This window comes from Myodes glareolus, chromosome 5, assembly GCF_982192425.1.
Source record: "Myodes glareolus chromosome 5, mMyoGla1.1, whole genome shotgun sequence".
Lineage (NCBI taxonomy): Eukaryota > Metazoa > Chordata > Mammalia > Rodentia > Cricetidae > Myodes > Myodes glareolus.
Window position 1 is genome coordinate 60,390,551 of NC_142030.1, and position 15,276 is coordinate 60,405,826.

At 38.0% G+C, this 15,276-nt stretch overlaps 1 protein-coding gene across 3 annotated transcripts in view; it reads right to left on the reverse strand.

Annotated features, from left to right (window-relative positions):
* The window catches only part of Kifap3 (kinesin associated protein 3), a 142,014-nt gene that overhangs the window by 35,631 nt on the left and 91,107 nt on the right, over positions 1-15,276 (reverse strand). For all 3 annotated transcript variants that reach the window (XM_087906340.1, XM_048421014.3, XM_087906341.1), the window contains exons 16-18: positions 12,458-12,556; positions 9,034-9,119; positions 19-208 (exon numbers count right to left, since the gene is read on the reverse strand). In XM_087906340.1, coding sequence (XP_087762466.1) covers positions 19-208; positions 9,034-9,119; positions 12,458-12,556 — 375 coding nt within the window. The remainder of the gene's footprint in view (positions 1-18; positions 209-9,033; positions 9,120-12,457; positions 12,557-15,276) is intronic.

A 15,276-nucleotide genomic window follows, 5' to 3' on the forward strand; every position in this document is an offset into this window, starting at 1 on the left:
CTTTGGTTATCACCTTACCTGAGTTGTAGAAAAGGTCAGGCCTTTCAAGAATGTCCCCTTCGTGAATGTATGGCTCAATTCGATCATCACCATACAAGTACTGTTCGCTCTCATCCATCTGACGACTCTCGACCATCTCCAACCACTGAGAGTTATGCCAGCGAAACTTCTCACTCTGAATTTTCTTTGCCCATTCTTCATCATATTCCTATCACACACAAACAGCAAGCGTTACCATGTAAGTCTACTTGCTTGCTGCTCAGAAATATTTTGTTAAGAGGGCCTTTACCACACATAGCTAATGTTGAAAATTATCATCTTTTTAATTTAGAGGCTAAGTATGACACATTTTAAAAACAATGAATTTGCGTTAGTTTCTTCTAATGAGTGATAACCTAACTTATGTTTTCTAATATTTACCAAATAAAGTGTTTTAGAACTAAGTATCTGTTTTGTGACATACTATTCATTTAAACACTTTCAATTGACTCCTTAAGTAGCAGTCAAGAGATCTAGATCCCAGTCATACTTCTGCAGCTAAAAGATATTTATAGTCTTGGGTTTTTCACTTGTAATAAATACAAATTTAGGAATTACTTAAGTGCTAACATTCTGTAAATATAACCCTATAATAAATATCTTTTACTTCATAAAGGTATTAAAGAATTACCCCATATAACTAAGAGTGGTGGCAGTACATAGCCTGGAAACCCCAAATGAGTAGAGTTGAAAATGCATAAACTCAAGCTATTATTATCAACTCCCTATGGCATCGCTCTGTGGCGCCCACTTTCCATCCCACAGCAGGAACGGCCATGGAAGCGGTTCAGTCATAGCTAGCACATACGATCATCCAGCTCTACCAGCCTCTGGAGGAACGCTTGAGGGAGACACTTCTCATGGTTGAAACACTTTTCATGAGGGGTGTATCCCTGGGTTCTGTCTTCAAGTTTTGATTTTACCCTGAATTTAAAGGAAAACATGGTTTGTCTTTCATTTTTGTCTCTTCTCAGTTTCTGACATTAGGATCTTAAGCACTCAGGTTCCATAAACTCGAATGTTTCACGAAAGACTTATGGTTTGATTTTACATGGAATGTGCCATCCCTTTTGAAGTCCTACATCATGTTGTTTACTAGTTAACCACTGAAACATTCTGAAGGCTTCCCTAGTCTATTATCAGAGTCTGGGCACTCTCAGGGAAACCCTTGTCACTGGCTTCCGTCACACCTTGTATCTGATTAACACACTCTAGGATAACAGAGCTACACAGATCTGCTTTATGTCCTGGAGCAATTGATGGGAAACAGATTTTTTTCCCCTTCTTTAATCTGGCAATCCCCTAATTGAGACTGCAATATAGTTTATTTAATAAAATTTTTCATACTAAATTAAAACAAGTCTAGGATAGTCCAGCTTTTTGTTAAGGCTAAGTAGCTCCAAAAAAGAGGCTTTATAGTTTAAAAATATTTTCCCCAAAATACACACATATACACTTATAGTAAACATACATTTAATAAAGTTGTTGGGTTTTGTATATATACTAGCTCTTTTCCAACATGGCTGTCCCTAGTATGGACCTTTATATAGTCTGGACTGAGACAAAATTTAAAGCAGACCATTAGGTACGATTATCTTCTCAGACAAACATTTTTTTTAAAGTACTGAGAAGACTAACCTGTACAATAGCATTTCAAATATGCCACTTTAAACCTCAAAGTAAAATACATAGATGAATAAAATTTAAATAACAAATAATGATATCTCTCATATGCTTTGTTTGGGTTTCAAGTCCAATTGTGATCAAGTAAATAAAAAAATAAAGTAAGATATGTAAGTATCAAGGAAGGAAATACAAACATTCATGTATATGTATTTTATTTTGTTTAATTTCTAACAAGCTGGAAAAATATCTGAAATTTCTGATTTTGCTTATGTGATACAATAATGAACTACAAAAAGAGGGCCAACCAAACTTTTGGCATTATGAATAATTTCACTGCATAGAATTAAAAAAAATTTTTTTTAAAAATGTACTTACATTGATACATTAAAAATGATCATGTCTGTAACCAATCAGAAACCAGATCTAGCTTTTGGCAAGCTTATTGTACAAGCTCTAGCAACAATTCATTTGAAAAGTCTCTGTTCTGTGTCTACAACCAAGCTACATGCTAATAAAAATGCGAGTAAGGTTGGGGAGACGCCTGGGTGGTAAAAGGTTTACTCCTCTGGTGTGAGACCCAATTTCAGATCCCAGAACTGACATAAAGCTGACAGCCACTGCGTGCCTCTGCTATCCAGTGCTCTCACAGCAAGATGGGAGGCAGACATGGGACAATAACCAAAGGCTCATGGACTAGCTAGTGTGGCATGTGACGCAGTGAACATGTGTCTAAGGTGAAAAGTGAGGGCCAGCAACATAGGTTATCCTAACCAACACAGGTACCTCCACTTAACTTACACATACACACACGGGGGTGGAAGAGGTAAAGGGGGAGAGAGATTTTTAAAAGTTAACTATCATATACCCATTTTATTTAATTCTTAAGCATTTTGTGCTGTTTGAATTCCTGATTTCTAATCTTAACACAATACATTTTTTTCTTTGTAATTTTAAGTATTTTTAGGTATAATTTAAAGTATTCTCTTTGGTAGCAAGATTATTAAAAAAGCAGCTTTTCCATTTTATAGGCCTTCTTGGACATCTTTGTGAGGAAAGTTAACAATGTATAGAGACTGCATTTATACTTGAATAGTTTATCTCATTTAAATAGGTCGTCAATCCTATGCAATATAAAATTTTCTGTACTTATTATACCTTACTTTTCCAAGTTAAAATACTAAAGCTTGGAATTAACTTGATTATTGAAACACATTCATTCCATTCATGATCATAATTAGTTGCAGAAAAAAGAACTACTATTCAAAATCTCAATAGCCCAGCATGTTAGTATGAAAGGACAAGGACACTGGTGGTAGAAGGACAGAGACATCCGTATTGTAGCAGAGGACATAATTACACCTCTGTTGTAAGCACCATGGAAATAGCACAGGACATCTATTGATGAGGCCATGTCGCACTACTGTTCTGGGATGACTAGCTTCAGTGTTTAGATGGCAGCTCTCAGTGTCTTCAGAGTCTAGACTGTAAACTGCAATACTCAAAGGCTTTGCACTGCTGAGCTTTATATGCCAGTAGTTACATCGGTGTCTGGCACACACTATGTGCACAGTAAACATATCTTAAGTGTATGACAACCCAACCATGTCTGAAGAAGTATTTGTCTGTCAGTTTGAAATTTTTAAGGTTCTCAAACACTTCACATGAAGTTGAGGCCATATTAAGGACACAAGTGGAACTGAGTTTTGGAAGTCCTGTGGAAGTCTGTGTAGGTTCTCTTCCTTTCTTGATTCCCATGGCCTGGAGTCTTAAAACAGAAGTTTAAGTACCTATGTTCTCTCATATGGCCTCCCTGCTCACCCCCCACACTGGTACCATTTCATGCCTCTCTAAGCTACAAGCAACCTCAGATAGACAGCAACAACTTACTGTTACCACTAGAGAGATTGTAGTATGCAGTATGTAATCCTCTTTGGTTTACAAAGAACCATCACACATATGCTTCAATTCACGAATTCAGGATTCTGGCCCAACTACATTATACAAATTATCACTATAACAGTTATTTGCAAAATATTGCAAAATTTGGGGATCAAATACTTTACTGAAGATGGCATATTTTCCTAAAGCATTCAGTGTTTAATATTTGTTACTGTTATTCCACATTATATGTCTTGAGCTGCAAAGAGTTTTTTCTTTAGATATGAATGGCCTTCAGCTATAAATAGTCCCATATATATAGTTATTTTAAAATTATGATATAATATCTATTGTAGGAAACCAAAATCTAGTAGTGAAAGCATCTTAAAAGGTCATCCACTCCTGTCACAGGCAAGTTTCTAACAAAGTCCTCACAGAATGAATTACTTAGCCATTATTACTTAGCATTGCCAGAGATTTCACATTGTCTCTTGATAGCTTTCTTTAGTTCTTTGCCACCTTTGCTGTTTCCAATCACTGTTTCTCTTGCTTCAAATTATGCCATGCTTCTTTTCCTTCACGTCTGAAACAGATTTAGGATGGACAATTTGCACCCTCTATTGTGATCAGTAACACTGTCTGGCCTCAATGAATCAAAGCCTGACAGCTCTTGTGAGGGTGGAACCGTGCGTTAAGATGACTTCCTGCAGATCACTGCAAGAGGGGCAGAGGGCTGTGAGCCAGAGATGGTGCCAACTCCAGAAGCAGCATTTTTAAGACACAATAACACAGTTGTACATATGTACTCAATGCTGGACAGCATGTACAAGACCTGTACGAGTTCAAGTCAGACAAAATGCCAGTGGGGGGCACAAAATTCCATCCCTAACTGAGAAGCTGTTGGTAAAGGATAGAAAGGGGGAAATTGATTTACTTAAGGGTGTAGCCTTGGTAGGTCTAACACACTTAGCAGATGGCCCCAAACCTAAGCATGTATAGGCAGCACTAATGAGATGTGGGGAATTTTAAGACAGTAAGTGAGAAAACACAGGCTGGTATGAAATCGGGAGTGGCTCTGGGAGGAGATGGAAAAGTGGGTCAAATGAGAATATGATCAAAACAATGCATAAAATTCTCAAATGATAGAAATTAAAAGAAGATGCTTTCTCTGAACAAGGGTGCTCAGAAAACTGGGAATATAATTTTTGTCTGAGATTAACTTAAAAATTGAATCTAAATTAAGTTATAAAGTCAGAATATGGATCATTTAACAAATAAGATATTTCCACAGAAGTTAAAGTATTTTCCTTTTTATTATTTAAAGGTACTAAAAAAAACCTTTTTCAGTTAATTGTCATAGCATGGAACATTAAAAAATTTCCAAATTCATTCATTCTGTGGGATAAGTTCAAATATAAACTATGAACACTAATATATCTGTCCAAAGTACATATTTAGAATAATTTTGGGCTAATTAAAAGTAAACAAATTATCTTCTTATGTCACTTAAAAATCAAAATAAAAACAAATAATATAGTTATTAGTTGTCCCAAGGAAGGGAAATGTTGGTCCAAATAATTTTCATATAAATTCCCCAACTAAACACATGACCACATGAGCATTTTTTTCTAGTCCTCACAGCAAATCTTTAAGGATCAGAAACGCCAATGAAAACCGAGTGGTCACTGTTTTAAGTGGTTCACTGAGATTATTTACTGTATCTGTAAAAGTTGGGAGCACGGGGGTGGGGGGTGGGGGTGGGATGGGAGTAAGGGGAGATGGGGAGAGAGAAGGGAGAAGGGGAGGATTCAGGAGAGCTTGGGGGAATGAGATGGCTGAGATGGAGGAAGGGTGGATATGGGAGCAGGGAAGTAGATAACTTAATTAAGGGAGCCATTTTAGGGTTGGCAAGAGATTTGACTCTAGAGGGGTTATCAGGTATCCAAGGAGATGTCCCCAGCTTGTTCCTTGGGCAGCAGAGGAGAGGGTGCCTGAACTGGCCCTATCCCATAGCCACACTGATGAATATCTTGCATATCATCATAGAACCTTCACCTGGTGATGGATGGAGATAGAGACAGAGACCCACACTGGAACACTGGACTGAGCTCCCAAGGTCCACATGAAGAGCAGAAGGAGGGAGAACATGAGCAAGGAAGTCAGGACCATGAGGAGTGCGTCCACCCACGGAGACTTTGGGACTGATCTAATGGGAGGTCACCAAGGCCAGCTGGACTGGGACTGAACGAGCATGTGATCAAACTGGACTCTTTGAATGTGGCTGACAATGAGGGCTGACTGAGAAGCCAAGGACAATGGTACTGGGTTTTGATTCCACTGCATGGACTGGCGTTTTGGGAGCCTAGTGTGTTTGGATGCTCACCTTTCTAGACCTGGATGGAGGAGGGAGGACCTTGGACTTCCCACAGGGCAGGGAACCCTGACTGCTCTTAGGACCAGAGAGGGAGAGGGAGAGGGAGGGAGAGTGGGGGGAATGGGAGGGAAATGGGAAGAGGTGGAAATTTTTAATAAATAAATAAATAAATAAATAAATGGTAGAATTATAAATGAAGTAGTTCAAGTTGCCACTTTCAGAAAGTCAAAGATTGAATTATGATCAGAATGTCTACCTAAGTGAGGGGAAGCATGTCTTTAGGGCCTGCTATAGTTCTCTACTGTCTGGCTAAAGCTGAACCTTATAGTTTAATAGCAGAAGGGTAAGACAGATAAGTTTTCAGCAGAACAGTTTGTTTCCACACCCTCATGCCTTTCCATTGGCTCTACAGTGTTTCACTTCTAAAAAGCACAACATGTATATGTGTCAGTTGGACAGCACAATAAGGCTTCTAAATTACACAAATCATCCACATGTGAATATCTTTAAATACTTTAGTCTATTTAAAGTAAGCTATTCAAATGAATGTTTTCCAATGTGAATAGACAACTACCACATGACATCATATCAAATACTGATTTTACACACCCAGTGCAGAGAGATGTATAGAGAAATCAAGTGAACTAAGTCTTTCAATCCATGTTTGAGTTTTCTTTTTATACTAACTTGAAAGAGATCTGATGACACTGTGGGGAGCCATATAAACATGGCAAGCTGTTACATCACAGCTTAATTTTACTGATTCCTCTTGAAATTTTCATGACAAGAAAGCTCTTCACAATAATTATCTAACATTGTTCTCTTTGTGGCTTTAATTTTAGTGCCAACTAGAATTTATAAGTCTCTCTAGGGAGGATGGGATCAACAGTAAAATGAGGGCTGGGAATATTTACTGAGATTTGACAAACGAATGCCTTTTTTTTGTTGTTTTTTGTTTTTTTTTATGAGTACCATTTCAATAAAGTCTTGGAAGCAGAAGTCAAGATTAACATAAATTGTAAGGGCGTTATGGGAAGTGAGGGAATATGGTAAAATATAGACCTTAAGAAAACACCAACACAAAACTGGCTGCAAAAAGGAAGGGTGGTTGCAGTATCTAGGAAAAATTGTGCATGAGAGGGAAGCACCTCCAAGTATAAGATAAAGAAGTCAGCTCAGATTGTTTATTTAACTACAATAAAATATTTTATCCTATAACATATTTGTATTTGTGCCAAATAGTTTTACATTAAAACTGAGGCTACTGCCAGGCAGTGGTGATATACACTCTTAATTCCAGCACTTGGAAGATAGAAGCTGGTGGATCTCTGAGTTCAAGGCCAGCCTGGTCTTCAGAGTGAGTTCTAGGACAGCCAACACTACAGAGAGAAACCCTGTCTCGAAAAAGACTAAAGTTATTGTTAGAGCTACCATTCATTTACATACTAAAACACCTAATATGCCGATCTAGACATATCTTCCATTTCTCATTGTGGGGAGCTGGAGCACACGAAGGTCATGCACAACACTGATGGATGGCTCATGGTTGTCCTCACTGTTTAAGCAGACTCACATGTAGAACTTTTGATGCCTCTTATTCCCATGGTACAAATTTTATCAGTAATGACATTGTGATATATTTGAAAATGGTAAATATGCCATTAAATTGTTCCCTAAGAGTATTAAATATTTTATGCTTATTAGCTCCATTTTTATCAAGATACGGTACACTGGTAAAGATTCCACTGCGCACGTGCGCGCGCGCACACACACACACACACACACACACACACACACGAGAGTATCTGTCTATCTACCCTCTCTCTCTCTCTGTCTCTCTCTCTCTCTGTCTCTGTCTCTGTCTCTCTCTCGTTTCTCTACTCTGGCTTAGATCAAAGCTAAAACAACATTGTATCGATAATTCAAAACCACAGTGAGGTAGTCTAATCTAAAAAGCAGCTGGCAACAAATATGATGAATTTCCAAAAAAAATCTGGGAAATTAACAAGAAAGCTCCTGCTGTTAACTGTCTACTTCACAATGACACCACTAACAGAAATGTTAACCCAGTTTATTTTCAATGAACTAGTTAATTAATTTCTAAAAATGTTTATCGATTTTTTAGAAGAGGTTGCTAAGCTCCCAAGAGTACTGAAGGTGGCAAGCAGGCTGTATCGGCAGTACACAGCTAAGGTTAAACCATGGCACATCCTAGCCTAAGGTTCAAGTCCCAAAGAACTCTATAGCAGCACCCTAAGTTTCCGAGAAAAATCTTTAGGACTAGCCAGTTTCCAACCTAAAATGTAGATCATCCCTCTACTTATGCATACTTTAAAACATCCAGCATCAACAATAACGTGAAGACATTTGTATTTCCTCAATACTAAGTACCTCATAAAACTAATCTATGTATAGAACAAAAATAATCAAATAACTGAAAAATCATTTGCATGAAATTTGATTCATTTTATAGAAACTGACAGCAATTTCCCTTCTTCTATATGTTTCTAGAAATGAAATGATTCTTGGATGGCACAGAGATCAGCCTGTGTTCTGTGGTTATTTACAATCCTCTCCAAAGAGCCTAGGGTTAAAAGCTGAAAGCCAAAGGTCCACACTTAGATAACAAAATTTTCTAGATCTTGACAGCATACAAATATTGTGTTGCCACTCAATAGTTCAAATTAGGTTTACATAATTTTTTCATAGTTCATTGTTGGGATTAATGAGTTCTGGCCTTCAGCTGGGTGTTGTGAGTAATGAGTCCTGACTTTCAGCTGCTCTTCCCTCCTAGACCCTTCTAATTAAAGTCACTAGAAACTGTGCCTAGTTTAGAGGATCAGATGATGGGATTATCACCTGTTGGCCATTGACTGCAGTGTATTTAAGCCTACATGGTGTTAATAAAGAGGGCTTTCTGAACCAGCGTTTGGAGGTCCGTGTGTTGGTCTGTCTCTTCGTGTGTTGGTTTGTCTCTGCGTCTGTATTCTCAATCTCCAGCCCCTTGCCCGAAGCTCGCGAACTGGGTTCTAGCGCACAGAGCGCAGATACGGGGGTGCGGTGCGTGGCATTTCATAAAATAAAATCAGATTTTTTTTTGTAGAGAGAATACTTACTGCGATAATATCTAATGTGTTATCACAGACTTTCCGGATTTCATTATTCTTATCATGCATCAGGTCTATGAGATATGCTGGAGCTTCTGAATAAAAGTGGTTAAAGACACAAAATGAACTGAGATTGTAGCTCTTCAGTTATATAGAAATTACACACACCATTATGGCAGCACAATTGCTTTCTTGATCTGTCATGTCCATGATATTCAGGGAAACATTTCATATGAAAGTGAATAACATCAAATAATCACTCTAATCTCATATAGTTGCTATAATAAAAAGAAAAAGAACTGGAAAAATTATGTAATTTTAAATAAGGCATTTTAAAACAGAATTTAAATAAATAATAAAATATATATGACAAATATAAATCAGAATTAGAAAACCCAAGGAAACAAAAGTTCAATAAAGAACATGAAAAAGAAAATGAACATAGAAATAAACACAACAGACTCTTACGAAGTATAAGGCAGAGAATAAGACAACTTACACATATGAAAACTAAATGTACAAAAAGGTTAGAAAATTTAAAACACAATAAGGATAGGCAAGGGGTTTAGAAAGACAGTTCACAATAGAGTGCTAGTCTTGCAAACTTGAGAACCTAAATTCATTTCCTAGAAACTATATTTAAAAAGTGGGTGTGAAGGTGTGAGCTTGTAACCTCAGTGTTGGGAAGGAGGTCAGTGAACCCGGGACTCAGTGAGCAGTCAGCCTGTACTTGCTGAGTTCCAGGCTAATGAGAGGTCCTGTACGGAAGAGTAAGATAGATGGTTCCTGAGGAATGACAGCTGAGGTCATCCCCCGGCCTCCACACACAAACAGGTGCACATCTACTTGCACAGACACATGCACCTGTACACACAGGAACATGTAGACACAATACACAACAAATAAAAGATAGATGAGGAACTGAAAATTTAAATCCCTAAGACGAAACCCAAAGCAATAGAATATAATAAATAATAGAAACTATAGTTCAAGAGAACTTTCCATGGGGTGGGGGAAAACTTTATATGTGAAAAGTACATTTGTAATATTTTACTAAGGATTCTAAGTCTACTAACAGTAAAACAACTTGATGCTAAAGAAAATAAACATTCTTTTAGTTTTTCTGACTAAAAGACCTAATCACTTCTAGGACAAAGGAAATTAAACTGTTCTCAGAATTGGGATAGTAAGTAACTTTAACTACAGAGCTTTCATTGGAAGCAATGCAAGATGGACGGCAAATGCCTCTAAATTGCTAAAGAGAATAAGTGTCAACCCAGAATTTGATATTTTGCTAAATTATCAGTAAAATGAGAAGCTGTTATTTTCAGATAACCCTATTTTATTATTTATATATATTACTACATATAAAAATACCTCATTATAGGTGGAAATCAATTCAAGAGCATAACAACATAGAATGCAAGCAGAGATAGGAGCAAAGAAAATGAAACAAATATATAAATTTCAGGTAAGCACTCATTTTTAAAAGGTAATAATTAAAATGTTAAGTTGTATGGAAATCTTTTACAACATACACTCACAAGAATTTGAAGGGAGATTCTCTGAACATCTATCTACACAATGTTGCTTCTAGAGGCAGTGAGTTACTAAATAAGATTCCCAGTGTCATGTGGGATACCTCCTGATTTGTTTGTTTTTCATCAGGGAGACAGACCATGGAGGCCTCCAAAACAATACATGCTCTTGTCATTACTGTTGATGGTCCACAAAAACCAGATGATAAGACCTTAACTGTATAAGACAACACACAAGTTGGTTACAAGATATAGAGAAGCTGAGTGGCAATTAAGGTGGGAAGCATCTCCTTGCTGGCTAGCCTTCAAAGTGCCAGGAGGTGATACGATGGCTGCCAGGAGAAAAACGGTATCCAAGGGTTTACCTCTATCTCAACTCTACCAACTACAAAATCAACTTGCCAGGCAAGAGGAGCCCACCTGTGTAACAGTCATGACTGTTATGGGGGAAACCAAACACTGTCTTCTTGGATTTGAGGCCTGCTTCACAGGAGAGAATCCATGCCAGACACTGCAAACTCAGTGAAAAACCCAAGCCTGGAAGGATTATAGGCCCTAGAGAACACTGACTACTGTTGTTTAGATAAACTGATACAGCATCAAACGGCCTTCTAAGTATCTCTGTTTATACACAGAGGTGAGTGCTAGTCTTAGCCCCTGTAAGTGAAGCCCTTTTTACAACTCACAAAAATCTTTAAGATAAAATAGGTTGACTTTCAAAGAAGTCCCCTAGTAACACATGACTTGTCATTCTGTTTTATGTCTTAAGTTTTCATAAACATTTTTTTTAATGGGCTAAAGAGACACCTTAGTCTTTAAAGGCTATACTCACTACAAAAACTTCAAGAATACTTTGATGTTTTGTCTGTGTTCTGAAAATTTGAGTGAGAAAGAATTCAAAGTTAATGGACTAATTACTTGGTGGAGGATTCAGGCTGAGAAATCTTTCTGTTTCTTTGAGCTGCTTTTATTTGTTTTGTTTTGTTTGTGTGTTTGTTTTGGAGCAAACAGCAAAGCTGTGGAAAAGATACATACAGACTGACAGGAGTAGGAGCGCAATTACAGCTTAATGTAAAGAGGCTCTGGGTGCTAAAGAGATTAATACTATTAAGAAAAAGTGAAGAAGTTTTCAGTCAGACAACAGAACAATAGGAGGAGAGCTTTGAAGGCATTTGTATGGACTCCATCCATTACAGGTTCTACAGTGCAAAACTTCAAACTCAGACTTTCCTTTGAAAACAGCAAGTCTCCAGGACACCCTCCTGAAAAAAAACAAAACAAAACAAAACAAAAAAACCAGAACAGCCATGCAGGCGAACAGAGATTGCTGCACCACCAGCGCAAGGGGGCTATACTAGCATTCAAGTGGGTGTGTGCCCTGGCATTGTCCACATAGACTGGTTTTGCAAATGTGCAAAATGAGGATTTACGGGTTTATGGAGAATTGCACCAAGGTTCCAGAGAAAGTCCATGAAGGCAAGCGGGGTGTGGATGTCTTGGATTTCCTGCAGGAAGCCTCTGTGAAGCTTATGCATGAAGCTGTAAGAGAACAGTTGAAATGAAGACTCTTAGGTGTTGGAGATAGCAGGAATGCTACAGGCACCATTTTCTAGGCTAATCTTGTGTACTTAGTTTGGTCTGTGGTCTGTTAGCTGAAGTGGAGGTTTACACTGGAGGCATTTACAGAGGTTCTGTTTCTGGAATACTGCTGATTTCAGATTTCCTTTATCCCATACTACTTTCACGTAAACAATTACCATAGAAGAGAAACTGCCATTTAAATTCATTTCGAAGTCTGCTGTTTTCTACAGCATTTCAACATTTGAAAAAAAATACCCAAAACGAATGTTTCTGCAATTGTAAATGGTCAAACATTTTAAACACTGAAAGGATACGTGTTTCCTTGATTATGACATCTCTTGTGGCCTGATGGAAAACCATCTGGTAGAAGACATAAATTATCTGACACACAAATTCGTCATCTTCTTGCTGAGCTAAAAGGAAACATAAGCTTCTGTGACATAGTTCTGTATTTATACACTGAACTTAAAACATTTGGGAAACAACAGAGTAATGGTGACAGGCAGACAAACAACAGTACTTGAGCTAATCCCCACCCCATGTTGACTTCACATGGAAAAAGCACTGACAAAAGGATGCCTTCTAGAGTTTAAGTCTTAATTAGGAATTTGACTACTGGGGTAGAATGCGGCTCAGTGATAAAGCACGTGTCTAATATTTATGAGAACCTGGGTTTGACCCCCAGAAACCCAATAAAAGAAAAAGAAAATGGACTATTATAAAAAGACATTTTGTTGAATAATATTCACCAAGTTAAACTTTACATATATTGGCTTAAAAGAGGTATTTTTTATTTCAATCCAATTATTATGATAAAATGCTATCATAAAGGCTACTTATAAATGTTTATATTTTATGATAATAATAAATAATATAATAAATGTTTAGTATGATAAACTTGTAATTTAACATGATTACTTATAGTCTAATTGAAATGTGATTTACTGATAGAGTAATTTTGCCATACACTCTTGGCAACAGTTCAATGACATGTTAGAAACATATTTCCTGGCTAACAGTGTCTAACTAGCCATGTGTACTAAACTCTTCAGGTCTAACCTGCCTAAGATGATTTCCATCACTAACTTCCTAAATTACTCAGTCTGTCCACCAATCTCTTTCCATGTAGAGGGTTGAAGGGGAGGGGAGAGGCAGGGAGGGGAGTAGAGAAAAATGTAGAGCTCAATAAAATCAATAAAATAAAATAAAATAAAAAATGAAGTTGGAAAGAGAGTGTCTTGAGGAGGGTATGGAAAAAGCTAGTGGGGGAAAATGGGATGATCATATTTTATTGTACACATATGTGAAATTCTCAAAAAGAATGAATTTTGCATGCAAATGGATGAAATAGAAAACACTATCCTGAGAGAGAGAACGCAGACCCAAAAAGATGAATATGGTATGTACTCACTCATTTGTGGACTCTAGCCATAAACCAAGGTCATTAAGCCTATAGTTCACAAGCCCAGAGAAGCCAAATAACAAGGTGAACCCCCAAAAAATCATATATAGATCCTCCTGGAAATTGGAAGCAAACAAGATCGCAGGGCAAAAGCTGTGAGCATGGGGGTGGGGGCAGGGGCGGAGGTGAGTTTGGGGGAAGGGGAAAGGGGGGAGGGAAGGGATAAGGGAAGGACTGGCAAGAGCTTGGGGGTGTGGGAGGGTGGAGATGGAGAAAGGGCAGACATAGGAGCAGGGAAGAAGATATGTAAGGGGTCTATTTTAGGATTGGCAAGAGATTTGACTCTAGAGAGGATCCCAGGTTTCCACGGGGATGTCCCCAGTTAGGTCCTTGGACAGCAGAGAGGGTGCCTGAACTGTCCTTGCCCCACTATTACGCTGATGATTATCTCGAATATCACCATAGAATCTTAGTCCAGCGACGGATGGAGATAGAGACAGAGACTCTCATCAGAGCAACAGACTGAGCTCCCAAGGTTCAATTGAAAGGCAGAAGGAGGGAGAAGATGAGCAAGGAAGTCAGGACTGTGAGGGGTTGGTCCACCAACTGAGGCAGTGTGCCTGTTCTAATGGGAGCTCTCCAAATCCTGCTGGACCGGGTCTGATTGAGCATGTGATCAAACCAGACTCTCTGATTGTGGCTGACAATGGAGGCTGACTGAGAAGCCATTGATAAAGGCACTGGGACTTGTTTTTAGGGCATGTTCTGGCTTTTTGGGACCCTATTCTATATGAATGCACAGCTCCCTAGACCTGAATGTAGGGGGGAGGGCCCTGGACTTCCCATAGGGCAGGGTTCCAGGCCCTCTCTCAAGCAGGGCAGGAGAGGGAGGAAGGGGTGTGGGAGAGCAGGAGGGGATTGGGAGGAGGGAAGGAAGTGTAAATAATTGAATGTAAAAATAAAAATAAAATAAAATAAAAAAGAATGTTTAGAAGACAGAAATCTCCCAAGGGAAACATTAAAGATTGGGAAAATAGCAGATGCACTTCTAGAGTGCCAGTAATATTTACTTCCCTACATGGATAATGCAGTATGCCTATGCTTACTTTGAGAGTTCATTGAATATAAACCTATAATTTGTGGATTTTCTTTATGTATAGTATACTTCAAAATATCTACTAAAATTAATAAAATGTATATATATCTTATAAATGGCACTGGAAGGACTGTGAATAAGAACTGTGCTTTCTTTTAGATGTCTCACACCAGCAAGTTTAATTTTTATATAATTAGCTACTTTTAATCTCTAATATGGAATAGAAAATTACCCCAATGAAACAATGTTAATTTCAGATAAATTTGATCTGAAATGGAGACAATAATGAGCCCTGGACCCTTAAGAGCAATACGGAGTAAGGGAAGACTCTAGTTCCCCACTAATATTGTACCCTCATACTACTGTAGCTAGTTCAATTCACATTAAATTGAAAATTCAGGTTCTCAGTCCTGACAACTGCATTTCAAGTGTTCAATGGTTACATGTGTTGGGCAGGGAAGACAGACATAGGACATTTATTTTTCTGACAAGTTCAGAGGGCAATATCCTGTGGGTCTAAAAGAAAATATGATGTTTAGAATCAGCTTCCAAGTTAATGTTCTTACTGAGAAGTTAAGACATAAAAAGAAAAGGTTGCACAACAGAAAAAGACCAAACTTAAACCAAGATAAAGT